We start from the raw sequence: 26,331 nt of genomic DNA on the forward strand, positions 1-26,331 counted from the left end.
AGTGATAAGGCGCAAGTAATTTGAATTTACCAGTAGTAATCAGAGGTCAAAAGGTGTAAGTGAATGTCAGAATTGTACAAACAAGAATTAGCAAAACGGACAATCAAATGAAAGAGTTAAATATCATCGTGACATTGCAAAAATATGAGCGTTGGACGATCAAGCATTGAGACAGACTCACTGTCCTCGGCGACAGTCTGATTTGAGCTACAGACATGGATCGTTGGGTAGGTAAAGTTGCCGTTGTAACTGGTGCGAGTGCTGGAATCGGTGCCGCGATTGCAGAGGCCCTGGTCAAGGAGGGTCTCACGGTCGTTGGACTTGCCAGGCGGTTGGAAAAGCTGGAAACTTTGTCAGTGAGCTTGAAAGGAGCAAAAGGTACATTTTACGCGAAACAGTGTGACGTGAGCAAGGAAGAGGATCTTCTCGGCGCGTTAAAATGGGTGAAAACAGAACTCGGAGGCATTGACGTCCTTGTCAACAACGCCGGTATCGTCAATGGACGCAAGTTCTTAGGTTTGTGATCCTTGGCTATGCAAATTGGAGAAAATTCTTGAGCTTGTTAAAAAAATTTTCCTTTCTTCGCTTAAATTATTTTCCAGATGACGACGCTGCTTCATTGCGAAATATGTTGAACGTGAATTTCCTGGCTACTGCGCTCGGCACCCAGGAAGCGGTGGCTTCGATGCAGAGCCGCAATGTACCGGGTCATATTATCAACATAAACAGGTAAATGCTGCATGAATTTAATCCGTACTTCGCTGAGAATTTCTACTCGTGTCAATCCATGATGCAAAGACGAGCTTATTTCGGTCCGCAGTGTGGTTGGACACAAAGTTCCAGACCAAGTGATGAACAGCAGTGCTTACTGCGCTACAAAGTTCGCAGTGACAGCTTTATGCGAGACTGTGAGGAAAGAAATTGCGGTTGCAAAGTCTGACATAAAAATAACGGTAAGATTTAAACGATTTTACATCAACTCCATAAGAATAATTACATCAAGACATTGTAAAAATCTCAAGTTTCTTTAGAGTCTTAGCCCAGGATTCGTCGCTACCGAAATCATAAAGCAATCAGGACTGTCTGACTCCGCTATGCTAGAGCTTTACCAAACACTCCCTTGCCTCGAACCTCAGGATGTCGCCAACGCGGTAGTTTATGTCTTGGGAACGCCGAAAAATGTCCAGGTAAGATTTGAAGTCGAGTCATCAAGCTTTGGACTTTCAACGTCCAATGAAACTTGAATGCATCTGTTAAATCTTAATATTTTCCGTTTTTTATCTCAAACATATAGATAACTGAATTGAAGATTCAACCCCTGCACGAGCGGTTCTAGGATGCGACCACACAATAACTTGCCGATGAATTCAAGTACGTTATAATCGCACGCAAGTTGCAAATAAAAAAAAAGTACAGGCGAATCAATAATATTCGTAAATTATTCCCTTTCCTTTCTACTTCAACTTCTCGTGGTCTCTTATGTTCACATGAAAAACGAATTCCAAACTGATATTTACGATTACATAAGTCAGTTATTTGAGCTATCAAGTCTCGCTGTTACGACCTATTGCATAAAATTATTAATTAAATAAATCTTATTGCCGCTGCTGAGATAACCGAATACCAATTAAAATTCCTAATGAGTTTCGTACAAATATTGTGGAGAGAATATTTTCATCAATATCTGCTATTCGAAGCGACCTTTCAGTAACATAAAAAAGATTTCCAAGAGTTTTTAAGATGAGTCAACAAATTCCGGTTGATACGAAGTGTCGTTCAGTCGGATAATAAGTACTGAGATAATTGCTCGTGCGTGCAGAGTCGTAGTATAATGACTGAATTCCATTTCTTGAAGGCTCATTCGATCATAGAACCAGCCGCGATGGTCGTAGACGAGACTCCACCGTCCAAAGCATTACTGGTGAAGACAATCAAGTACCTATTCGTTTGTGTTTCTCGTACAGCAACCAAATTCTTCAACTTTCGTTTGCTCTTGAACCTTATGCAGAGTTGAAAATGTGCAGATAATACAATCGACTGCAATGTTTATATGAATGAGCAGGATGAGGTTTCGATCTGTGAATCACAGACTACGAATTCGCAAGGTGGTTTATCGTCACAGGCTGTATTTTGAATGTAACCAGTCAAGAGGCAAGAGGCAAGATAGACATTCAGCCACTCGAATTACGTAGAGCTCGTTACGTGCGTGATTGCAAATTGTCGCATCTGACACTCTAATGTTTGTACAACTACTTGGGAGTATACTAATTATCAGTCAATAACGAACATCGGTATCTTACTTGGGTAGTGCAACGCAGTTATAAGTTATAATACTGTTAATTATAGTCTTAATCTCTCACGACTGCGAAATTATTTCAACGAGTTGTGGCGTTGGTAATCAGAATCTGAGCGTGTATGGTATATGCCAGTGTAATGAATCGTGGCTCAAGGTCAATCGTTAAGTTAGTTCCATACAACTTTGGTCTACCTCACACCACGTTGCCTCTCCTAAACATTGTTGAAAGTCAATCAGAGTAGTGAAATCTTATCAGTGATGATACGTTGCGATATGGAAAGAGGTATTTAAGCTTAAAAACGTACGAAAGTAGGTAGTAATCAGGAGTTAAGTCTTAGAGACATGGATCGTTGGGTTGGTAAAGTTGCCGTCGTGACCGGCGCGAGTGCTGGAATCGGTGCCGCGATTTCCGAGGCCCTGGTCAAGGAGGGTCTCCTGGTCGTTGGATTTGCCAGACGGCTGGTGAAATTGGAAGTTTTAGCAAAAGGTTTTCAAGGTTTAAAAGGAAAGTTTTACGTAAGACAGTGCGACGTAAGTAATGAAGCCGATCTCGTTGCGGCTTTCAATTGGGTGAAGACCGAACTCGGAGGCATCGACGTCCTCGTCAACAACGCCGGTGTGATAAATTCGCGAAAATTCTTAGGTCAGTGATGCATTTTCTGAAACATGTAAGGAAATTGAATTCCTCATTGTTACGTCTTTCAAACAATTTCCAGATGACGATGTCCCTTCCTTGCGTAATATGTTGAACGTGAATTTCTTGGCCACCGCAATCGGTACCCAAGAGGCGGTGGCTTCGATGAAGAGCAGGAAGGTCCCGGGTCATATCATCAATATAAACAGGTAACCTGTGTGGAATTAGAACTTCCGCACCTTCGATAATTATCGAATAAGGACACTTGTTGCAAAAGTTGCCTTGTTTTTTTTTTATCTGCAGCGTTGCTGGACATGCTACTCCTCCTGTGCCCTTGGCCATAAGTGCTTACTGCTCAACTAAATACGCGGTAACAGCCTTAACTGATACGGTGAGGAAGGAACTCGCCGCAGCGAATTCTGAAATCAAAATAACGGTTAGTAATCGTACGAATAAATAAATCATACTTTCATAATGTATTTTCGAAGGTATGTTTTACACATTTTTACTCTGGCAATGTAACTATGTATTCTTTTTATCCAAACCAGAGTGTAAGTCCAGGGTTTGTGGTAACGGAAATTCTACAGAAGGCAGCATATGACGCTACTGTCTTGGAAAAATTCCGAAACGTTCCTCACCTCGAACCTAAGGACATTGCCGATGCCGTCGTTTATATTCTAGGAACTCCGCAAAACGTCCAGGTTAGAATTAACCCAAAAGTTTATATTTTTAAAACTCACCCTAAGTTGAAAATACATTGTTGATCATTTTCATAAAACAGATAACCGAATTAACTATTCGACCCCTGAACGAGAAGATGTAAAACCCAAGCTGAGGATTTGACGACGCATTCGCAGATGTGCCTAACTATTGTGGCCAGTGTAAGACGAGAAATAAAAGTACCTCCGCAACAAGATTTGCTAACTAATTGTTAAGAAACTTTTTTATAACATTAGTTATTCCGGTATTTCCATATCACACATATTTTCACACACTTGCAAGTTTGGCCAGAGTGTAAAGTCAAGTTAACAATCGATAAATCGTAATGATTAAAATACAACACGCGATAAAATTAACCTTCTTCATGTCCATTGTTCCCTGCTCCTCAACAAGCGTAGAATTCTCAAATCAATAAATTATAGTTACACATGCAAAATCGTAGTAAACAATCACAAAATGCTAAAATGTTAAAATCTACCGTAAAAACAAAAAGTCTGCAGACTTCCGCACGTTGGTGTGGAACCCACGATTACACACTTGCTCGTTAAACGATTTCTAGTACAATTTATCGCACCAAAAACAGAGTGAATATAAATTTCAACTATTCCGAATGCGATAGTCTTGGCGAAAGAATAATGCGTCGCATCGTTTTAAACCTCCAAGGCCACAGCCTCCGTTCTCCGGCGTTCATCTAAAGTGTCTCTAGTGTAGATGTTCAAACACACAAATTCATATAGTAAATCCTATTGACAAGGACAGTAGAATTGTCTGAAATTGTTATTCATCGTGCAGCGAACCAATTCTCCCAATCACGTTTACCCTTGAACCTTGTATTGCCACGTTCAAAATGCTTCTACGAGGTTATTCACTACAATGTTTACATGTAGGTGCAGGTAGGTTAATTATCAATACGTGTTTTCAGAACAGGAATTCCGTAGGACATTCGTTATAGTTTCATAATACTATAATATATTCTGCCTTATACAATTCATACAAGAGGTAAGTGGCCGGTTGGCGTACGCAAGAACGCAAAACAAGCCAAGCTACGTGAATGGTCGAAAATTGTTGCGCCTATTACGTTAATGTTATCAGTTAAACTGCCTTACAATTTTAAATGCATACGTATAACGAATATACGAACCGTCATTCAGTCAGTAACACACAGTGGCGGCAGACGTGACAAGAATAATTAATATAACATCGTACAATGATCGATAAAAGTGCATGACTGTTGTAGCATTTTACACTAGCAATTTATTAGAACTTACAGTCGTAAAATGTCTGATGACTGTGAAACGGTTTCAGTGAGTCGGGGCGTTATCAATCTGATTGTGAGCTTTCACGTATGATATAAATCGTGACTCAAGGTCAATAGCTGATTGTGATCAATGTCGAATTCGTTACACGTAACGTTCGCTAACCTCGCTACTTTAGCTAATCTTCTAGGATGCTGCGAGACTCTCTAGATTGCTGAAGTCATTGTTTTTTGTACGTCGTGTATTCCATAGCAAATCACGCAGCTTGTGACCTTGAACATTCCAGATTTTGCTCATTCTGTAAAACATACCAAACCACAGCTAAAAACTATAATTAATTAAAAAAAAAAAGATTATGGAAGATTTTTTTTTAATTAAAACCAACAATGATTGAATTCTCGAAATTCTACAAAAAGCATCATATGACGCCACTGTCTTGTAAACTTTGGAAAACCTTCCTCGCCTCGAATCTGAGGATATTTCCGATGCCGTCGTATACGTTTTAAGAGTCGTATAGTTTTAATACGTCAGAATAACAACAAAGCTGAGAATTTGAAAGATTTGAAAGAAGACGAAAAATATAAATTTCTTAATAGTTTTTCAATTGGTTCCCTAATTGCCAAAACAGAACTATTTTAACTAATCATACCAGAAGTGTTTAAAAAAAAGTTAATTTCCAACACCCGCAGCATCGGCCAGATAGTAAGATAAAGTGATCAATCGGTAAGACATAACAATCGGTATAAAAACGCGTTATGAGGTAATTACCATGCGCACCATGGCTTTGGAACGTTTTGTATTTCTTTCGTCCATCCGCCTTTCGAGACGTGTAGAATGCGCAAGTCATACATTACAGTGCCATGCGCATAATGATCGTGAACAATGATAGTATACTAAAAATTTTCAAATCGTCTATCAAACGTGCTAGCCAACTTCCGAATATCAATGCGGCATAATTAATCATCCCCCCCCTCCCCTGCTCATTTATTAGACAATTTCTGGCACTTGATAAAGTAAAAAGTATCCAACGATAGTCTCAGTCAACGAATAACGAGTGTTTGACCAAGGTTGAAAAATCCAGTGAGAGCTTACTGCAGTCTTCTGCTTCACTGGGCGCAAGATCCACGCTTTTGTCTGTTACACCTGATACTCTGATGCGGGTACAACTACTTAGGGTACTAATAATCAACTAACAAGTGAGAAGAACAATTGGTATATCGATACTTATCGACTAAAGTACAACACAGAGGTAACTTTTCATACTACGAATTGTGGGGATAATCTCTAAAGACTGTGTCACTGTTCAATGACTTGGGGGGTTGGTAATCCAGGTGTATCCAGGTCATTCATTAAGCACCGGTTAATTCCAGAGGGAGAAGAATCGATTCTACAGAAATCAGTTTTCTATATACTCGTTCCTACAGAAATATTTTCCCACAGAAAGGAATTCGAGATTCGTATCAGATATAATCCTGCATGATTTATATTTCTATGGGAAAATTGTTCTCCAGAATATTTTTATAGGAAAAAATTTATCTTCACGTTGGCACCTTATTTTCAAAAACATTAATTTGTCTGAAAATTTCTGGAATCAATCCTTCTGTAGAATGAACCATGCAGAATTATTCTGAAATTTCTTCATGTAGAAAAATATTTCCGTAGAAATGAGTCTTTTTCATTTTCTCAAACAGCGTCATAGAACAAACTATCATTTCCTTTGTTCATTGTTGAAAAGTAATAATAACTTGATAGCGTGTACAAGTAATTTCTGAAAATGTTATTTAGAAAGCTGAAGCTTATCAGTAATCATACTTTCTGTCGTGAAAAAAGTTATTTAAACTTGCAAACCTGTTAAAATGTGCACTATAGTCAAGAGAAAAATCCTCGAGGCATGGATCGTTGGACCGGTAAAGTCGCCGTCGTAACCGGCGCGAGTTCAGGAATCGGCGCCGCGGTGACCGAAGCCCTTGTCAAGGAGGGTCTTTTGGTCGTAGGTATCGCCAGGCGGTTAGAGAGAATGAAAGAGTTATCAAGAAGTCTTGCCGGAGCCAAAGGGAAGCTTTATCCTAGGCAGTGTGACGTCAGCAAGGAAGAGGATCTGCTGAACGCATTCAAGTGGGTGAACACCGAATTGGGGGGCATCGACATTCTCGTAAATAACGCCGGCGTGGTTAAACATAGGAAAGTGATGGGTGAGGAAATAGGGTGAATGTGGTCAACCTGAGGTTGGAGGTCGGTCACTTTTTTCTCTCCTTTTCTCTTCTTTTCTCTTCATGTTTTACCTCCTGTTAAAAAACTAGACTTTAAAGGAATTACGCGTCCGACTTCCATCAAGTAACGATCGTTACCAATTTTTCCAGATGACGACATCGACTCCTTCCGCAACATGGTAAACGTGAATTTCATGGCAACTCTGATCGGCACGAAAGAAGCCGTGGCTTCGATGCAGGAACGAAAAGTCTCGGGTCATATCGTGAACATAAACAGGTAGATGGATATTCGGTGTATGAATTTAAGATAGCAAATCGTCGTAGTCTGAATCTGATGTGTCACGCTTACAACTTCCAGTATTCTTGGACACTCGATTCCTGATATGCCGATGCCAGTCAGCGTCTACCCGTCGACTAAATATGCGGTGACAGCATTGTCGGAACTAACACGCAAGGAGTTCGCAGCTAATAAAATCAGGGTGAAAGTAACGGTAAGGAAAAACAAGGCCCCAAAAATTTAATTTCTCTTTCTAAAACTCCTAGTTGAAACAATTGTTATATATATATATATATATATATATATGTATATATTTCCCTCAGAGCATCAGTCCAGGCTTTGTCGCGACAGAAATTTTCAAAGTTGGAGGTATATCTGAGACCGAAAAATTATTTCAAGATACTCCGCATCTGCAGCCGAAAGATGTTGCGGACGCCATCGTTTACGTTTTGGGAACACCGGAACATGTTCAGGTTACTGCGATGTATACTTCATTAATTAGCTATATATCATAAAATATCGAGTTTCAGAATGAGAAGAAAGCACGCTGTTCAAACATCTTTTCAAAGTTACTGATATGCTTCTTTAAATTTTTGTTGCCAGATTTCCGAGCTAACAATCCGGCCCGTCTGCGAAATGCTATAGTCGAAGGAGAAAAGAGTTCTCAAAAATATTTCAAAGCAATAACCTCAACCAGCACCAATGTACCTCAGAGAAGATTGTGACGAGCACAAGTATAATTAAAAATCATACTAATACGTGAAAAAGTGATTACAATTATGAAGTATGATCTGATAAATTAAACAATTGCAATTTGCCGAAACCTGTTATTTGCGGTTAGCTAATTTAGAATATACTATACTGTAACATTGAAGTGATAATTTCTACCTCTTTGTAACTAACATTTAATGGTAAAGCAAGGTGGTAACAAATTTCCTCAAATAAAATTCCCTGACATTTACCCCTAAAAAAAATGCCAAATTCCCTGACCTTTTTACCACGAAACTTAATATCAGGGTCAGTTTTTATGACCAAAAGTTTCAAGAATTGTGCACCCTCAATACATAAATTTCGATTTAAAAACACATAGAATTGCTTCGTTTCGCACAAGTAATTAGAAATTGAACAATACCATTTTCGAAATTTAGTTTGGCTGAATTTATGAAGTATGACTGAAGTTTGAAAACCATTTATAAAAAAAAGTGCGTTTTCACTGTGGTTCATCATAAATCTCTGACTATTCCCAGTTTTCCTTTTTTGTCTATACCCTGAAAACGCAATTCGAAAATGGTAAAATGACGTCGTTGAATTGAATTGTTATTAGAAAAAAAAAAATTCAGATTTTTTCTAACGTTTGAAAATTGTGAAATTAAGGAAAAACACGAACGACTCATCATTAGCTTTAACGGTTGCTCAAAACATTGTTAACTGGCGAAGGTTATTTTTAAAAATCTGCTTAACCTGGAATTCTTGCACCGACCCTGGCTGACGAAAAACAGAAAATTCCAATTTGCGAAGTCGTAGAAAATGATAGGAACTAACAAAAATGTAGAACACAATGATTTAGTTACCTGGGACATTTGCAGATGAAAAAATAAACATTAACGATTCCTGCTTCCACTTATCCGTAAGCAATCGCATCGATTTGACCAAAAAAATAATCTCGTATAAACACGTATATACCTATACAGTATAAATTCACACGAGATATTCCGCGTATAATCAACGCTCGACAAACGAGTTGCAAACAACTTTCGATATTCCAAGGTCAAAAATAGCGATCATTCTCGAAACTTGTTCACGAGAAATTAAATAACACTTGCTGCTACGTAGCTACACCAAAAGGTGTCCAGTAGTGTCCTCGTATTTAGCCTTAAAAGATCCACAAGTAAGAAAAAAAATCACTCTACCGGAGGACACAGGACAGAAATTAAACTTAATTTTTTCTCCCTCAAACTATGAATTTTTTTCAAATTGTATAAATTTGAATCACTTTATATTACATTTCTTTTTCTATCTGCAATTAATTTTTTTTTTTTTTTTTTTCCCCCTCACGTCAAAATCACGTCATGTCGCTAACTCCGTCGGCTCGCTGCCTCTCTTTTTGCCTTAGAATAACACGGCAACTGAATGTGTAGTAATTATACCTATTATAGTTCAGGTTTTTCCCTCACGTTAGATCTCTCTACGTCGACAGTGATCGTAATAATACGCTCGTCTTCATCTCGTTGAAAATCGCTACGATGATGTCTTGCTGTGACGTGACGTGACACCGCTAAAACCGCTGCCAATCCTCTACCTGGTATCGCATATACTTTAAAGGAAGAGAAACAAAAATACTGAAACATCTTATTCGTTGAACTCTAAACTTATCACTTCTCAGTATATCGGAAGCGAGACTCTCGTCCTGCCGCTCTTTTTATAATTCATCTAGAAGTAGTATTGCGATATTTCTAAATTCAACTAGCGTTAAAAAGTTCTCGGGAACGGTTAGTAACAAGCATTAAAAATAATCGAGTTACGCAACGACCGATTCTTGAATTTTTATCCCTCCTCTAAGCCTTGCAAGTCACGTTAGAAGTAAGGATGAAGCAGTGGCGGACAAAAGGGGGCCGGAGGGCCCCATCCAGGCCTCCAAGTCTCGAGAAGTCTTGATTTAATCAAATCCCAAACAAGTCCAAAATATGTTCAACAAGTAAAAGGCAGTTTTGGAGTTTGGAAGTCCCACACGTGTGCAAAATACAAAGGTTGCGTTGGTAGGTACCTACTTGCCTATTATCAGACCATGACTATTGTCAATGGGTGTGTTCAGCAGAGAATTTGCAATCAGAAGTCGCGCGAAACGTAAACTTTAGAATGATAAGCAGTTGTCTGCTAGACACAATTGGTCTGCATGAGACGTTTTGATACCTACGACATTTACACAGGTGTACCATAAGTACACTTCAAAAATACGCACAAGTGTAGTGAAAAGCTTAACTATGATCGTAACTAAGAAAGTTAATATTACCTTTGTCAGCCTATACATCGATATCATTCGTTTTACACTAAAAATACGTCAATTTCTAAGCGGACCAGAAACCTCATTGAGTTTTGCCGCCCCGGGCCTCCGACGAGCTTAGTCCGCCACCGCGATGAAGCTATAAGACATAGCGATTTTCGAATGGAGCACAGTAGTTCGGATTTACGTGTCGCTTACAAATCTAACAGCAATCCGTCGGATGTATTGCTCCAAACCACAGCCTTGAAATTCTTTCATTCGTTCGACGAGGAAAGATTGCAAGCTGCTGATTGTGAGCACAGGCGAGAAGTATCACTGAATTTCCTAAATGGATCGTTGGGTCGGAAAAGTTGCTCTGATCACGGGGGCCAGTGCCGGCATCGGTGCTGCAACGGCCGAAGCGCTCGTCCGGGAGGGTCTCAAGGTCGTCGGAATAGCCAGGCGAGTGGAGAAGATCGAGAAACTCGGTGAAGAGCTTAGAGACGCTAAAGGAAAACTTTACGCGATGAAGTGCGACGTCTCGAAGGAGGAGGAAATCCTCGCGGTCTTCGAATGGATCAAAGAAAACCTCGGCGGCGTCGACGTCCTCGTTAACAACGCCGGGCTGATGCACGCGGCGAGTCTGACCGGTGAGCAACGTGTTTCACCAGACGATGAAGGGATCGTTAAATTTCTCGCATACCTACTTGGGTTCTGTCTATCCACAGAAAACGGCTCATGATACGAGATATTTTATTTCCAGACGGAGACACCGAAGGCTTTCGCCGTTTACTCGACGTCAACGTCTTGGCAGTTGCTGTGTGCACCAGGGAAGCTGTACGTCAAATGGAAGCGCGCCAGTTCGACGGTCACATTTTCAACATAAACAGGTTCCTTCACTTTTCGTGCCAATAAATCACAGACGTGAGAACGCTTCTCGTCTGCTGCGCGTCTAAACTCAATCACGATTGCTCGTCTTATAGATTTAGAAACGTACAAAAAGTGAAAAATTTTTTACAATTATTTTTTCGTCTTTTCACAGCATCCTGGGTCATCACATTTTCGTTCACTCGAATTTCTACAGTTTGTATCCAAGCAGTAAATTCGCAGTAACAGCGATGACCGAAGTGGCCAGAAAGGAACTAATCCAAAAGAACACTAAGATCAAAATAACGGCAAGTAGAAAATTTTTTTAAATCAGAAAATTAGAAAGCGCAAACTTCATTCTAGCACTGATGTGCAATTGTAATGAACGCATTATCGTTTTCAGAGTATTAGTCCAGGATTAGTCGGGACAGAATTGTTTGGTCCTATGAAAGGGAAACCGTCTGCAGATCTGATAGTAAAAGTAATGCCTAAACTGCATCCGGAAGACGTGGCCAACGGTATCCTCTATGCACTGGGCACTCCACCGCATGTTCAAGTAAAAAAGAAAAAGAAAAAAACTGTCATTAAACCATAAAATATTCTACTACTACACACACAAAGTTTTCCACGTATTCATCAACGCATCTCTCATAATATCTCATGTATCACGCACACGTACCTCTATCTTCACCTTGCATAGCAATAAACGCAACACTACTTCGCAGGTCTGTGAGCTGACATTACGTCCAGTTGGAGAAGTCATGTAGGATTTGTGACCCAAGACGTGAATTAATTACAAAAATTGGCGCCACGAGACCATCGGTATACCACGACTACGTAATCATCGCCGTCACATCTTCGATGTAGCACGATATATATATGAATTATATTATTTGTTTTAAAAAATAGTAAACTACCATTCTTTTAAGAAAGAAAGTATCTGCTGAAACTTCTAGGGGGTGTTTTCGTTGATCGAAAAAATGAATCAAATCTTGTGTGTGTTTCCCTTGTTGGTACCACGATGTCCTCGGATGGGTACCGTGCAGGCTTGATCGAAGCGTCAGACTTTGGCAAGATAGCCACGCGGCCCAATCAGACGAGACTAAAACTGAAGCTAGCAGTCAGAATTAGGAGCCAAACATTCTAATGTTCTTTATCACAAGGCTAGTGAAGTCCGGAAATGAAAATTTTGTGAAGCTGAACTACATTTATCTATTTCCGAAAATTCAGACACCTTTGGCTGCTAACTCTAGCTGCTAGTTTCAGTTTCATCCAAATCAGCCGTTTACAATAATAATTTATCAGTACCTATACAAATTTTAATGTACCTACCTTGAAATTCGAATTACTTTTGTGTATAAATTTAGTTTTGTATTATTGTTTCTTTTTCTTTCAAGTCTCGTATTTATACAAATTGTAAATTTACATCTTCCGTACAATAAAAATTCTGTAATTGATCCAAGCTTTGATATGTGAGATTCAAATATTGAGGGAAAAAAGCCAATCTGAGAACAAATACCGCCGAAACCGGACTAAACCGGACGACGTCAAGCCGCTACCGCTGACTTACAATTAATCTGACGTCTAATCGGTAAACTGCAACCTCCTGCTGTCCTGCCTAGCAGTTCCATCTGCGGCGGACAGACGAAAGCTTCTCTTTGGTGGGCCGACGGCGGCCCCAACTATCGTCGGTGGACGAAAATACCTCCGTTAGGCGCTTTTCGTACAACGAAAGAGACCCGGAGAGAAACAGCCGAGAGCCACGATCTCTGCCGGGACACCTACCGACAGCATCCTCCTGAGACTACGCGACAATGCCATCTCCCGTCTGTCTCCTGTGTTCCTGTTTTGGCAACGCTGAGAAAAATCGGGAAAGACGATATATATATATATATATATATATTAGGGTGGCGCAAAAATACCGACTATTTTTTTTTTTTATAGTCTCGTGTGACAAAATGTTAGTTTTTGATGTTTTAAGAGCCCACTCCAAAGGACAGCTCAAAAAAAATTTTTAAGAGGTCGCTCCATGTTTTTTAAAATATCAATAATCGTTATATATATATATATGTCAACATTTATATATATATATATAAAAACTGTGTCAACTATTTGTTATGACACAATAGTTGACACAGTTTTCCGCAGACGTTATCTTGCAAATAAAAAAAATTTTAAGAGGTCGCTCCATATTTTTTAAAATATCAATAATCGTTATATATATCGTTATATATACACGTTATCTTATATATATATATATATATATATTGTGAAACTATTGTGTCATAACAAATAGTTGACACAATTTTTCGCAGACGTCATCTTGCAAATATAATAAACTACATTAATAATTATTTGAGAAATAGAATCGTTGTATCAAACTGTTACTTCCAGCGATTATTCTCTTTCAATAATACTATAGATTTATTGTTGCAAAAAAATTAAAAATCTCGTTTATTCAGTTTATTTCTTTTTACCACTCGATTCCTGTCATGTGTCTCATTAGCTTTGAGCAATTAAAAAAAATCTTTTTCTTATCGTTCATTGCGAAAAAAAAAAAAAAAAAAAACGAAAAATTATAACCTATAGGTTCAGCGAAATCAATACGAATCGGAGCCTGATAAAAGGGACGTATCCATAATCAATAGTAGGCTAAATGTCAACTATACGTTCACAAACGTCCATTGAAAGTTTTGGAATTCACAGTCAATAGTATACAAGTCGATTCACAATCGACTAGTCGTCATAAATAAAATTGGTTCTGCAAATGCTTGACATTTCAATAATCACCAGACTTTTGATCCTATGTCATTCACTAGGGCGAATTCAGTCGATAAAAAAATTTTGTCTGGGCGTTGTACTGACCTTGATTAAAAACAAATTATTATTATTTTTTTTTTTTTTCAAGATGCGTCCGTTAATTTTCAAAGCTATCGACGATAAGCGTGACGTATAATGACCGCAAGGCAATCGTTGCATGAATAAATAATACGCAGTTGGACAACTGAGGGGAACAACATCGCAATTATGCAAGAGAAATGTACCCTTTCGTCCCGTTTTCGAGTCGACACCGTTTCCACAGAGTTCGTTTCTACAGAAAATATTTTCTACAAAGTTCGATTCTACAGAATTATTTTAGGTCTATTCGAGTCAACACCGTTTCTACAGAAACCGTTTCTACAGAATTGCGACATGCAGTTCGTTTCTACAGAATTTAGATTTGGAAGTTCGATTCTACAGAATTCGGTCGTAGATGTTCGTTTCTCATACATTTAATTGTAAATTTCGTACATTTCGATTTAATTTAAATTATTTGACCGCCACTTGTAGAAACGAAATGGACTTGCAGACCTGAATTCTGTAGAAACGAATTCTGCAAAAATGATATCTGTAGAAACGGTTTCTGTAGAAACGATGCTGCCTCCCGTTTTCCGGGTAAAAAATGTTGACATTACGAATAAAACTGTCCGACCAAAGTTTTCCGGCTTAGTTTCGCTTATCGTAGTACCGTGAAACTTATACTTGTTTTGTATAAAACTGCCATTTATTATTGCAGACGATTATCAATGCGTCTGTTTTATCTGCATCGTGAGGCCATATAAATGGACTGGCGGGATTGTCCCGGTTAGTTGAGAAACAGAGTTGATTGAACACGTACGAGGAAGAGGTGTGATATTATCAATGGATCGTTGGGTCGGAAAAGTTGCTCTGGTCACGGGGGCCAGTGCCGGCATCGGTGCTGCAACGGCCGAAGCCCTCGTCCTGGAGGGTCTCAAGGTCGTCGGAATAGCCAGGCGAGTGGAGAAGATCGAGAAACTCGGTGAAGAGCTTAGAGACGCTAAAGGAAAACTTTACGCGATGAAGTGCGACGTCTCGAAGGAGGAGGAAATCCTCGCGGTCTTCGAATGGATCAAAGAAAACCTCGGCGGCGTCGACGTCCTCGTTAACAACGCCGGGCTGATGCACGCGGCGAGTCTGACCGGTGAGCAACGTGTTTCACCAGACGATGAAGGGATCGTTAAATTTCTCGCATACCTACTTGGGTTCTGTCTATCCACAGAAAACGGCTCATGATACGAGATATTTTATTTCCAGACGGAGACACCGAAGGCTTTCGCCGTTTACTCGACGTCAACGTCTTGGCAGTTGCTGTGTGCACCAGGGAAGCCGTGAAATCGATGAAAGCACGTCACGTCGACGGTCACGTCTTTAACATCAACAGGTAACTCCTCTTACATCAGATTAAATTTTCGTAAATACGCGTCCATACGTTAATCGATTAACACTTGGCAGTGTCCTGGGTCACTACGTCTTTACGGCCAGTGACCGCTGGAGCTTGTATCCAAGTACTAAATTCGCGGTGACAGCAATGACCGAAGTAACCAGGAAGGAGCTGATCATGGCAAACACGAAGATCAAGATAACCGTAAGTGTCAAAAGAATTATAACGAAGAATTGTCTCTTAATATTTCCCGAAGTGTTGCAAATACTCATAATTCATTCCAGAGCATCAGTCCAGGATTCGTTAAAACGGAACTGGTCTCAGTTTCCTCTTCGGAGTCAATCTACGAGGAGATGCTCAGTATTCATCCTACCTTGAACCCGGAGGACGTCACCAGTGCAATTATCTACGCCCTGGGTACTCCGGCACATGTTCAGGTATAAAAAAACTATTCTTAAATCCAGATGTCCTGTTTTCACTTAAACTCAAATCCATTATTCTCCATCTCTGTTACCGTTGAATTTACGCATGTTTGTCTTCCAGGTCTGCGAGCTTACACTACGTGCAGTCGGCGAGACAATGGCTTGATCGACTTCACCATTCAACGTGCCTATGTCCTGGGAATCTGCGTTAAAAAACTCGCCTGTATCCGAATCTGAACATTTCCACGGCATTAATGCATCAACATTAACTCACAATTTTGTAAAACAAATAAAAAATCTTCGTTGCAAATTGGAACTGTAAGTTTCGTTAAGGATTCTGAAACCTGATTAAAACAGCTAGTGACAATATAATTTTAATGTCAGCGAGCTGGTTTTAGATGTGTTACACGTGTTCACTTGTGCAAAATGAATTGTAGGAAGAAAGAGATAACCTTTGGTAATAGAATGGCTAAAACGCGTCACGATATTGGCTCCCGCTGTCTAATATTCATGTGCATGCTGATACTTGTAAGTTGAACTCGAAAGTCTGTTGAAGACCAGGGATGACGTAATAAAAAGCGTTTCAAATCCTCATCTAGCAAGTCAGTCAGTTATTCTACTTTCCTTAATAAATCACTGACTCCTTTACAAATAGTATAATTAGTGTATACATTGTGCACACAATGTACACATTTACAAGATAATTATTCTGGGAAAACCAAGAACGCTCCATCGTTGCGCAAATTGTTTTGACTTCAGAAGTGATTACTTGGAAATAATAAGCAAAAAAAAAGTTGACGGAATTCTGCACTGAGAGTTCATCTCATTGGGTCATGTCAAATCGACCAATAGTTGGAATCGACCCCCTTCGATTTGGCCAAATTTTGGTCAGGAGTTTTCTTTTATCCTATAACGAAGTTGTGCCAGAGAAAAAAAATTAAATTTTTTTTCTTTCATTTCTATCTCAAATGTGTTTAATAAATCGTGTTGTTTTGTAATTTTGAACCATTAAAATTTTATTTAGTGGCATATTGATGAGCAATAAGAACATCGATGACATGTGTTTATATTTATTTATTTAAAAAAATTGATTCAAGTGTAAATTAATTAACATTATGTTACGAAAGTCGTTTTTTCTTTAATCCTTTTTGTACTGTTGTCGCTTCTTTTCTTTTTCTTAACCTGAAAAACGTTAATATGATATCAATATCAAATTTGGATTTAAAAGATAAATATCATATTAACGTTTTTCAGGTTAAGAAAAAGAAAAGAAGCGACAACAGTACAAAAAGGATTAAAGAAAAAACGACTTTCGTAGCATAATGTTAATTAATTTACACTTGAATCAATTTTTTTAATAAATAAATATAAACACATGTCATCAATGTTTTTATTGCTCATCAATATGCCACTAAATAAAATTTTAATTGTTCAAAATCACAAAATAACACGATTTATTGAACACATTTGAGATAGAAATGAAAAAAAATTTTTTTTAAGAAAACAATTATTTTTATTAAAATTGAAAAATTTATATTTAAAAAAAATCAAAAAACACAGTTTCAAAAATTTCAGGATCTCTTAAGATTGGTTCAAGGTAGTATACAAAAAAATTTGAGTCAAAAATTTATTGTCCATCGTCAATTTTGAGAATTTAAAAAAATTCAGAATTTAAAAAATTCGAGATTTTTCAAAATTTTTCTTTCGAAATTTTTTTTTTCACAGCCCCAAGTATCACCCTTGAAATTAACCATCGATCATTTCTTAACTTGTTATAGTTTTCAAGATATTTAAAATATAAGTTTAAGAAGCAGGAAAAATTGTGAAATTTTGAGTTCTTCATAACTTTTGAAAAAAAAAATTTTAATTTTTTTTCCCTTGGCAGAACTTCGTTATAGGATAAAAGAAAACTCCTGACCAAAATTCGGCGAAATCGAAGGGTCGATTCCAACTATTGGTCAATTTGACATGGAATGACCCGATTATCTTATCTTGTAATGTACCGCAACGAGACCGTCGTTGCGTAAACTTGACTCAGTACAACTAACTCATGCACTTGAGTACACAGTTCGCAGTCTGATATCGCTTTACGTATACATATATACGATATAGTCTGACAAGCGGAAAAAGATTCTGCATCTCCAACTCTGAAGGAAAAAAGGTATTTTTCACACATGTTGTGTCAAGTTTCGTAGAAATGATCAGTTTCCAAGTATTCGTCATCGTCATGTATCAGTAGTAGCTAAGATGTTATAAGTCTATAACGCGGATAATTATAACAGCAATTTCGATCAGTGTGTGAATAACGGATGAAAAAGTTATAACACGAGCACCTGAACACGGATTCTTCATGTACACACTTTGAAAAAAGTTTATTTACTGTTATCAAACGTATATTTGAATATGGCGAAATAAATGTTTCGTTAATATTATCAAATTTTAGTTGAGCCGAATAATGATCGATAGAAGTTTGTTAATAATGAAGAAACCATATTTGGCCGAAGTAAAATTTGATAATAATAACGAAACATTTATTTCACCATTGATCCAAGTATAAGTTTGTTAACAGTAAAACAAAACTATTTTCTGTTTAACAGCTGAATTAATATTCCTAACGTGTAGTAACCGTGCAAATTGAGATAATGAATTTTAATTGTGAGACTCTTACATCCTTTCACACGTGGACGGAAATCGAAGCTTTCCAAACCTGCGGCAGGATTCTTACGTGAACCTGATTTACCTTCTTCCAATAGCGGTTCTTACAACAAATGCAAAATGCATGTACTCGATGTTCGAGTCGTAACCGATGACGCGTGTCCTGACGGATCTGAATTTGCCGATCATTAGTTACCCGAAGGTCGTATCTGCTTCCCAGAACCCCTTGAAAAATAAATTTCCAAGCCTTTGTTTCAAATTATATATTCAAATACATCTTAAAAAATTCGCATTGAAACTTCTTTTGCGAATAATGCATTTCTTTTCGTTAGACTTCCGCATTGAGGCATGCCTTAGTTCACCGGGTCGTCTGTGATTATAAACATTGTATGTATTCGTGCGGTATTCAATTTTGTATGACCCATTCCCTCCCATTCCCATAATGTACGTTAACGATAAACGGGACTCCAAATCTACTAGATATTTGTTCGAAAACGTTATCATTTAAATATAGCTGAACAATCGCACTTACCGCAAGGTCATAAATACGATTTATCAATCCAGCAAGTATCGAGTAAATCGAATGATCAGTCCGTCGACACATCGATTCGTAAGTTCGTAGCCACTGGCCCAGTCAAGGTTTTATTATTGCAGCAGCTTCTATACGAGCTAATTGCCAATTAGACACCGTTGGATAGCGTATTATCCAGTGGCTAGAACCATTCGTTCATTGCAAGCAATACACAGAAAATTACCACGAATACACACAGGTATACCTGAATAGACCAGAACCCATAAATCCTTCATAAAAGTATCTCTAAAACAAGATTTCCAATATCATGCATCGTGAGCATGGACTTGCACTTGCCTGCCACATAGCAAAACAGGCGAAAGTGCACCAAGGCGATGAGATTTATAAAGACCTAGCAAGGACAGGGACAGTTTGAACGATTATTAAAATTGCATAAGAGAGTTGATTTACGTGTTATTGAATCACTTCGATGAGAAGAGATACGTTGCAATGAATTTTCCTGCTTTGCCCCGACCTGAGAACACAGATTCCCTTCTCGATTGGTCCCCACTCAGGTACGCAAGCAGAGCAACGAGAATCGATCAAGAAGGACGTTGTGGCTCAGCAAATTCATGAAATCTTTACACCTGACAGTCACCGGCGGACAATCAACGGCTTGGAATACCCGAGAGATTCGACTGTAATTGTTTTCATTACTCGTGAGTATTGTCTCTCTCTCTCTCTCTCGTTTTTTATCGTACTTACATATGAACGGTGATAATCACGACCCCATGAGCACCCAGAGTCGTTAACATCGTAAGTATCTCACCTCTTTTTTTTACTGACTTCCTACCTTTCTCCTCCTCGTATTTTCTTCATCTTTTCAATGCGTTTCTCCGATTTCATGTAAGTAGTTTTTCTCATTACTTTATCACTGTTCTTTTGTGTCTTGATAATTATCCGATGATGAGGTTAATCGTTATAAACTTGTTGAATATTCGTTCTGAATATACGGTTAGTTTATTGCTCATCACTGTTTTCATATTTTCGTTGCTATCCTCTTTCTAAATCATCAACTTTCACCAGCTACACTCTTGTGAAGATGTATGTACAAAGAGGGACGTGTTTCTGCATTCTAAGTACGCATAAGTGATTTGGACAATATTCGATTCTTCTTGCCGAGAGCGAAGTTCTTATATAAATAAACAGTCGCGAGAATTGAAGCTGAGTAAATAAAAACAAAATACGAGCTGGCAATAGTAAATGAGATGTGATAAGTAACCTTGGGGGGGGGGGGGGGGGGGGGGGGGGGATTTTAGAATTTTTTCATTGAAATTAATACCAAAATGGTAGCATGGCGCGTACAAGTAGCGAACGACTCCAAACTCGAGGGTTTTTGCGGCGGCGCATCTCTTGACATTACTGTCCAACTTGTAATAGATACAAAAAATTTTCGATATCAAACCATCTTTTCCGGTTAGAGTTCGTAACCCAAATGTTCGAGAAATTTTTGTTTCAAAATTATATGATTATGAAGTAAAAATTTTGGGATTGAAATTCAAAAATCTAACCACGATCTCTAATCGATAAACAAGTTTCAAAGATTGTGTCAAAATTTCAAGTCGATCGGATAGAAATTGATCGGGGAATGAAAACGTGATCGTTCACTACTTATATGCGCTGTGCCACCATTTTGTTATTAATTTGAATGAAAAAATTCTGAAATGTTCTTCAAACTATGAATAATAAACTTCTCAAACTCAAATTTTTCCAAGTATTGTTATTTTCTTTAAAAAAAACTTCTAAAAATAGGTTTGATTTTGGATCGCCCAAGTTGTACCCCCCCCCCCCCCCCCCCCCCCCCCCCTCCACCCCTCCAGCTTTCTAACAACATGATGACGTCCTCTGTGATCCTATTCTTACTTACTCTTTCATGGTTCCAACTACAATTAAAATCTGGTCCGTATAACAGAAACATTCGAGCAAGAAAGAACAAGATTTTTGTGAAATATTACATGTGCGACACTCGATTAAGTGAATTTGATTTCGAGATGCTGTGGAATCTCCCGAGGCACCCACTGAATATAAAAAAAACGACAAAAGTAGATCGTGAAATTTGTGAACAATTACGACCAGGCGCACAATGGCTGGAATTCATCCGATTCGATACAGCAGCCCAATACCGTTAGGAAGGCTGAGCGTTTTTTCGTAACTTTGGTCGATACTGATCGCCATTGACCACGCAACAGAGTAGAAGACCCAACTTTTATTCAAATCTTTATCTTTCACCAACTGTCGAGTGTATGAATAGTTTTGACAACGTGGCCTCAAAGACTGGGGGTCTTTCTTCTTTATTGCTGCCCGCCAATGACCTTCCATGTTCGGGAAATTTGTCAAAAGGAATTTTCAAGTTTCCGAATTCCAAGACAAAATCGTGAATTTAAACAAGGCTTTAAAGTTCGATTAGTTATTTATATTGGGTACAAATAAACAACTGTACACAAGAATATTCGTCTCGTATTTTTGTTGAGTTGATTTTAAACGATATTTAACAAATTCTCAACAATGATCTACGAAGGGTAAAAATTTAGTTTGCTCTTGGCCAATGAAACTACCGTGCATAAAAAACTGCATCAATTGGTTTGTTAAGTTACAGACCGAAACTGGTTGTTACATCGTTCGTAGAAATCAGGAAATGACAAAAGAATTTGGTTCCAGTATTGGAGTGAAATGAAGATTACGGTCACAGATATTCAATGGAACAGTCACGTTGTAATTTCAACAAATTTTCATCAACTCGTCACTTTTAAGTCTAAGTTAATATTTTTGCGGTAAGCTCCGTTGTGGTAAGTGCACGATAATGGCTAAAAACAAATAAGTTGAAACGCCGAGTCATTCTCTTAAGAGTAAATTCTACGCCTAGATCTCATTTAAGCTGATTTGTTGTCAAGCCTCAATCCATTGACCTATTTGGGGTATTCCATGCGTAACGGGGACCTGACTAATCCAAATCCTAAACCTTTCAGAACCATTTCTAACTTTGACAAATGTTTAGACTAGTTGAAAAAAGTATGTGATTTTGTTTATACGAGTTTAAATTAAATAAGTGAAAAACTATAGATCATCAGGTTCCACTCTCTTATCACCATTTCAGTTCATCAAATAGATGTTGTATATAAGTTTATGAAATTTGGATTATCGTTAGGTTAAAAGTACAGATGTGGCAATCATTTCTTACGTTTAAGTATTTACACTCATAGGTATACATAGTAGGAAAGAGAGATCTAGAGAGAAGGCAAAAAGTTAATAAAAAAATCACTCGCCAAGGACAAAACCGTTCCTTGCTCAATCGTTTAAATTCAAGTTATTAAACAATCGCCGGTTAACCATATCGGTAATAACTACAGATGATATCATTCGCTACCTTAAGAACGTAAGATTATGATCTCAGCCCCACCGCCCCTCTCATAATAAGTTCAATCATCAAATTTTAATAGATCATTTCTGCTTCCGCATCGCACAAATTTTCAGACCATATTTCGGCAATGAAACTCATTTGCACGCGCACTATCGAGATGGATAGTTATGGTTTCGTCGGGAATAAAGATTCGGTTGTGAAAAACAAGAAATTGATCGGATTAAAAAGTGCTTCTCTTTCAGAGTATCCTCCGATGGACGCCCTGTGGTTACGGCTAGCAACATTGCTGGCCGTGCTTTTGCACATCGCAGGAAGTCCCAGTGGAATGCCCTACGGTTCGACAAGAGAAAAGAGATCGAAGCCAGTGGAAGGGCCAAAAAAACCACACATAGTAGTGATCCTAGCCGACGACTTGGTGAGCGATTTGTAAAGATGCAGCGTCTGATCATATTACGTTTTTAATTAAAAAATTTCTGTAATCAGGGATGGAACGACGTAAGTTTTCACGGTTCAAACCAGATACCGACACCGAACATCGACGCCTTGGCTTATAACGGTGTGATATTGAATAGCCATTACGTACCCGCCTTATGCACGCCGAGCAGATCTGCACTGATGACCGGAAAGTATCCCATTCACCTTGGAATGCAGCATTCAGTTATCCTAGAACCAGAGCCTCGAGGGCTACCGCTCAAGGAAAAACTGATGCCAGAGGTGCTTGGCGATATTATACTCTTCCAAACTGTTGATACAAAGTGATCATCATTTTTTCTTTTATTATTATTAGATCTCCGCGCAAAAATTTTCTCATTATCATATAACCAGCATAGGAATTCCTTTTTTTTTTTTGACAGTACCTGAGAGATGCGGGTTACAAGACTCACGCGATTGGCAAATGGCATTTGGGCTACCATCGAGCGGTCTACACGCCAACGTATCGGGGCTTTGATTCGCACTTTGGGTACTGGAACGGGCTTCAGGATTATTATAGTCACCAAGTAGCTGCTACGGTGAGTTGACAGACTATACCTACTTACTCGTAATGCCGCAGTTGTAGCTAAATATTTTTTTACGGCATGGGCATTGAAAAGTCCACTTTTTGTGGCAGTTTTCGTTCCGTAAAGTGACGCTTTATACGGCAGCGAACAAAGTTTCGGAATAAAGTCTTTATTCCGCAGTTTGGATGCGCAGTTCGAAGTGCGCATCCCAAACTGCCGAATAATGTAGCTTCGTCGAACAGATCGCGACATAACTTCACTCTTCGTTTTGCTTTTCAATGCCCATACCGTAAAAAATATTGTATGTGGCATTCCCGTAAACAGTTTTTTGGCTCGGATAACTTCAGTACTTACTTCCGGCTCGCCTTCAGCTCGTCCTGAAATCTTTATCCTTGCCGAAAAAACAGACAGTTTACGGGCATGCCGAATAAATAGCCATTTTTCCAGTTCAATTCTTACCGAGGATTCGACATGCGGAGGAACATGACAGTCGCCTGGGACACAGCTGGAAAATATTCCACCGATCTTTTCACAGATGAAGCGGTTAGGCTGATCGAAACCCACAATTCCGACGACCCAATGTTCATGTACCTGGCACACCTTGCTCCGCACACCGGCAATCAAGACAACCCCTTTCAAGCACCCGACGAAGAGGTAGCAAAATTCACGCACATCGCAGACCCCGAAAGGCGAATTTACGCGGGTGAGTATAACTGATCCGTCCCCGGAACAGGTGAGAGTTTCACCGAAACCTCTCTATTCCTCGCTGAATCCTCGATGTCTCCGTTTCAGCAATGGTGTCGAAACTCGATCAGAGCGTCGGCGAAGTGGTAGCAGCCCTAAGGCGACGAGGGATGCTGGAGAATAGCATAATTCTATTTATGTCTGACAACGGTGCTCCAACGTACGGAATTCATAGCAACAGAGGAAGCAACTACCCTATGCGCGGGGTGCGTTTAATGAAGATCTATTGTTTTGGTATAAATTCTTAATATCTAGACTCATAGCTAAAGGTTCGTCTTATCTTCAGATGAAGGATAGTCCCTGGGAAGGTGGAGTTCGCGGCGTCGCGGCGATATGGAGTCCCTTGATAGATGCAACGAACAGAGTATCCAACCAACTCATGTACGTAACTGACTGGTTACCAACACTCTACGCGGCTGCAGGTAAAGCGGAAAAAATGTCCAATGAACCGGGTTCAGCAATGGCAAAAACCGACTGCCATGTATGTTTTTTCTCATTTAGGCTTAGACGTCACAGCACTCGGCAATATAGACGGTGTTAACATGTGGCCAGCCCTACGTGGTAACAAGCCAAGCCCGCGTTCAGAGATAGTGGTGAACATCGATGATGTGTCAAATTACGCGGCCATACGAATGGGCGACTTTAAATACATCATTGGAGCCACTAACACGGGTCTAGAATGGTATGGAGAGTCAGGAAAGCCGGAGATCGATGCCATTGCTGAGACTTTGGGAACTTACGATCCAGATTTGGTACTGAAAAGCAGATCCGGGGTTGCGCTTACTGGTGTAATAACAGCCAGGCAAGTGGAAGAAGTGAAAAAAATGCGGGAAAATCACGTGGAAGGAGCACAGATGACTGCTACTATACTAACTGACCGAAAAATTCAATCCTTGAGGACTGAAGCCGTGCTAAATTGCAACGTCAAAGAAGAGAACAAGGTAATCGAAACGATATTCCTTACAAATTTTTACAGTTAACGAGGAAACCGTTCTTTCAGATTGCGTGTAACCCATTGGAGTCACCATGTCTGTTCAACATAAAGGAAGACCCTTGCGAGATAGTAAATCTAGCGAAGACAAGGCCTCTGATTCTCGCGACGCTGGAAGAAGCTCTCATGAGACATCGAGTGACAGTTATTCCAGCGAGCAACCTTGACTCGGATCCAAAAGCTGACCCAAAGTACTGGCAAGGTATCTGGGTGAACTGGAACGACGCTTTCCCGATGAAATTCATTAGCAATGATTCGGAAGAGCCAAGGAGAATATCAGGACCTGCGATCGCCGTGATTGCGATTCTACTGGGTCTAACAACGGTCGGTTTAATCGTGCTGTTCACAGTGAAGTTTAGAAAAAATTCATCCACCGAAACTCACCCCGAGCATGGCACCTTCCAGAAGATACCCGGAGAAGGTAACGACAATGGTACCAACTCCGCTGTTTTAGAACCCACCGAGGTCCTACCAAATTCGAAAAGCATACAGAGTTTCAAAGATTTCGCTTCTCTCAAAGATCTGGCACGGAATATCGACTGACGGGAGGGTCAGAGGTGTGCGAGATACGGGCCCGTTTCTACCAGCGTCGTCATTACTTATATCCGAAGTGAGGCCGTTAAACGCTGATCTCCGTTCCCTTTCTTAATTACTTTTTCACAGGCTGCGATATGCAATAAGCGAGCATAAATTCACTTTCCAAGAGATATTGAGACGGGGAACGGGGAAAAAAACTGGGACTCTTAATCCGCGTAGGTCACGATCTTTAAAGATCATCTCGCACTACCTCACATTCGCAGAGCGCATCACTTTGGTATGGTGTGTATACCATCTGTGACTGCAGTCATACTTAATCGGATTCTCATTGGTAACCAAAAGATTCCGAGAGGTGTAAAGGAGAAGTTGAACTTGCTGGTCAAGTTTTCAATACTTCTCTTGAATTTATACCTCTTTTCCTATAATATCGATATCTGCACTTACTTTACATATATTTGTACATATTACATAAGGTTGAGTGAAAGAATACTTTGAAGGAAATTATTCTTGCAAGTTGATTCTAATAAATTATTCATAAACACTAGTATCCGGTCATTGTTTCATTGATTTTGTCTTCACGTACGATTCATAAT

The 26,331-nt window shown here is 39.2% G+C and overlaps 6 protein-coding genes across 7 annotated transcripts in view; all 6 read left to right on the forward strand.

Annotated features, from left to right (window-relative positions):
* LOC124412660 (farnesol dehydrogenase-like) overlaps positions 1–26,331 on the forward strand; it is a 34,250-nt gene that overhangs the window by 5,290 nt on the left and 2,629 nt on the right. The window contains exons 3-7 of the mRNA XM_046892723.1: positions 14,908–15,222; positions 15,336–15,462; positions 15,534–15,666; positions 15,747–15,899; positions 16,006–16,091. Coding sequence (XP_046748679.1) covers positions 14,922–15,222; positions 15,336–15,462; positions 15,534–15,666; positions 15,747–15,899; positions 16,006–16,050 — 759 coding nt within the window. The 5' untranslated portion in view covers positions 14,908–14,921 and the 3' untranslated portion in view covers positions 16,051–16,091. The remainder of the gene's footprint in view (positions 1–14,907; positions 15,223–15,335; positions 15,463–15,533; positions 15,667–15,746; positions 15,900–16,005; positions 16,092–26,331) is intronic.
* Positions 179–1,425, forward strand: LOC124412659 (farnesol dehydrogenase-like). Its single transcript, XM_046892722.1, has 5 exons — positions 179–516; positions 603–729; positions 821–953; positions 1,032–1,187; positions 1,295–1,425. The coding sequence occupies exons 1-5, from the start codon at positions 216–218 to the stop codon at positions 1,334–1,336; spliced, it is 759 nt and encodes a 252-aa protein (XP_046748678.1). The 5' UTR covers positions 179–215; the 3' UTR covers positions 1,337–1,425.
* LOC124412661 (farnesol dehydrogenase-like) lies at positions 2,476–3,841 on the forward strand. The gene is made up of 5 exons (XM_046892724.1): positions 2,476–2,939; positions 3,013–3,139; positions 3,234–3,366; positions 3,479–3,631; positions 3,712–3,841. The coding sequence occupies exons 1-5, from the start codon at positions 2,639–2,641 to the stop codon at positions 3,751–3,753; spliced, it is 756 nt and encodes a 251-aa protein (XP_046748680.1). The 5' UTR covers positions 2,476–2,638; the 3' UTR covers positions 3,754–3,841.
* LOC124412663 (farnesol dehydrogenase-like) lies at positions 5,954–8,146 on the forward strand. Of its 2 annotated transcripts, none has more exons than XM_046892726.1 (6): positions 5,954–5,990; positions 6,776–7,098; positions 7,267–7,393; positions 7,475–7,607; positions 7,717–7,866; positions 7,997–8,146. In XM_046892726.1, the coding sequence occupies exons 2-6, from the start codon at positions 6,798–6,800 to the stop codon at positions 8,036–8,038; spliced, it is 753 nt and encodes a 250-aa protein (XP_046748682.1). In that variant the 5' UTR covers positions 5,954–5,990; positions 6,776–6,797; the 3' UTR covers positions 8,039–8,146. The 2 variants fall into 2 exon arrangements, with proteins under 2 accessions (XP_046748682.1, XP_046748683.1); XM_046892727.1 differs by lacking the exon at positions 5,954–5,990 and adding an exon at positions 6,137–6,155.
* On the forward strand, positions 10,651–12,045 carry LOC124412662 (farnesol dehydrogenase-like). Its single transcript, XM_046892725.1, has 5 exons — positions 10,651–11,023; positions 11,137–11,263; positions 11,416–11,548; positions 11,644–11,796; positions 11,966–12,045. Exons 1-5 carry the CDS (start codon positions 10,723–10,725, stop codon positions 12,005–12,007), a joined length of 756 nt encoding a protein of 251 aa, XP_046748681.1. The 5' UTR covers positions 10,651–10,722; the 3' UTR covers positions 12,008–12,045.
* LOC124412657 (arylsulfatase B-like) lies at positions 19,419–26,313 on the forward strand. Its single transcript, XM_046892720.1, has 9 exons — positions 19,419–19,769; positions 22,711–22,883; positions 22,952–23,182; positions 23,323–23,478; positions 23,914–24,169; positions 24,259–24,416; positions 24,497–24,632; positions 24,712–25,151; positions 25,211–26,313. Exons 2-9 carry the CDS (start codon positions 22,722–22,724, stop codon positions 25,742–25,744), a joined length of 2,073 nt encoding a protein of 690 aa, XP_046748676.1. The 5' UTR covers positions 19,419–19,769; positions 22,711–22,721; the 3' UTR covers positions 25,745–26,313.

Source organism: Diprion similis, chromosome 11, assembly GCF_021155765.1.
Source record: "Diprion similis isolate iyDipSimi1 chromosome 11, iyDipSimi1.1, whole genome shotgun sequence".
Lineage (NCBI taxonomy): Eukaryota > Metazoa > Arthropoda > Insecta > Hymenoptera > Diprionidae > Diprion > Diprion similis.

Excerpts from the sequence above, each read along its gene's own strand:
- LOC124412659 (XM_046892722.1), top strand. The coding sequence starts at position 216 with ATGGATCGTTGGGTAGGTAAAGTTGCCGTTGTAACTGGTGCGAGTGCT. Across the intron at positions 517-602 it reads CAATGGACGCAAGTTCTTAG|ATGACGACGCTGCTTCATTG; the intron begins GTTTGTGATCCT and ends ATTATTTTCCAG. Across the intron at positions 730-820 it reads CATATTATCAACATAAACAG|TGTGGTTGGACACAAAGTTC; the intron begins GTAAATGCTGCA and ends TTCGGTCCGCAG.
- LOC124412661 (XM_046892724.1), top strand. The coding sequence starts at position 2,639 with ATGGATCGTTGGGTTGGTAAAGTTGCCGTCGTGACCGGCGCGAGTGCT. Across the intron at positions 2,940-3,012 it reads AAATTCGCGAAAATTCTTAG|ATGACGATGTCCCTTCCTTG; the intron begins GTCAGTGATGCA and ends AACAATTTCCAG. Across the intron at positions 3,367-3,478 it reads ATTCTGAAATCAAAATAACG|AGTGTAAGTCCAGGGTTTGT; the intron begins GTTAGTAATCGT and ends TATCCAAACCAG.
- LOC124412663 (XM_046892726.1), top strand. The coding sequence starts at position 6,798 with ATGGATCGTTGGACCGGTAAAGTCGCCGTCGTAACCGGCGCGAGTTCA. Across the intron at positions 7,608-7,716 it reads AAATCAGGGTGAAAGTAACG|AGCATCAGTCCAGGCTTTGT; the intron begins GTAAGGAAAAAC and ends TATTTCCCTCAG. Across the intron at positions 7,867-7,996 it reads GAACACCGGAACATGTTCAG|ATTTCCGAGCTAACAATCCG; the intron begins GTTACTGCGATG and ends TTTTGTTGCCAG.
- LOC124412662 (XM_046892725.1), top strand. The coding sequence starts at position 10,723 with ATGGATCGTTGGGTCGGAAAAGTTGCTCTGATCACGGGGGCCAGTGCC. Across the intron at positions 11,549-11,643 it reads ACACTAAGATCAAAATAACG|AGTATTAGTCCAGGATTAGT; the intron begins GCAAGTAGAAAA and ends TATCGTTTTCAG. Across the intron at positions 11,797-11,965 it reads GCACTCCACCGCATGTTCAA|GTCTGTGAGCTGACATTACG; the intron begins GTAAAAAAGAAA and ends ACTACTTCGCAG.
- LOC124412657 (XM_046892720.1), top strand. The coding sequence starts at position 22,722 with ATGGACGCCCTGTGGTTACGGCTAGCAACATTGCTGGCCGTGCTTTTG. Across the intron at positions 22,884-22,951 it reads TGATCCTAGCCGACGACTTG|GGATGGAACGACGTAAGTTT; the intron begins GTGAGCGATTTG and ends TTCTGTAATCAG. Across the intron at positions 23,183-23,322 it reads AGGAAAAACTGATGCCAGAG|TACCTGAGAGATGCGGGTTA; the intron begins GTGCTTGGCGAT and ends TTTTTTTGACAG.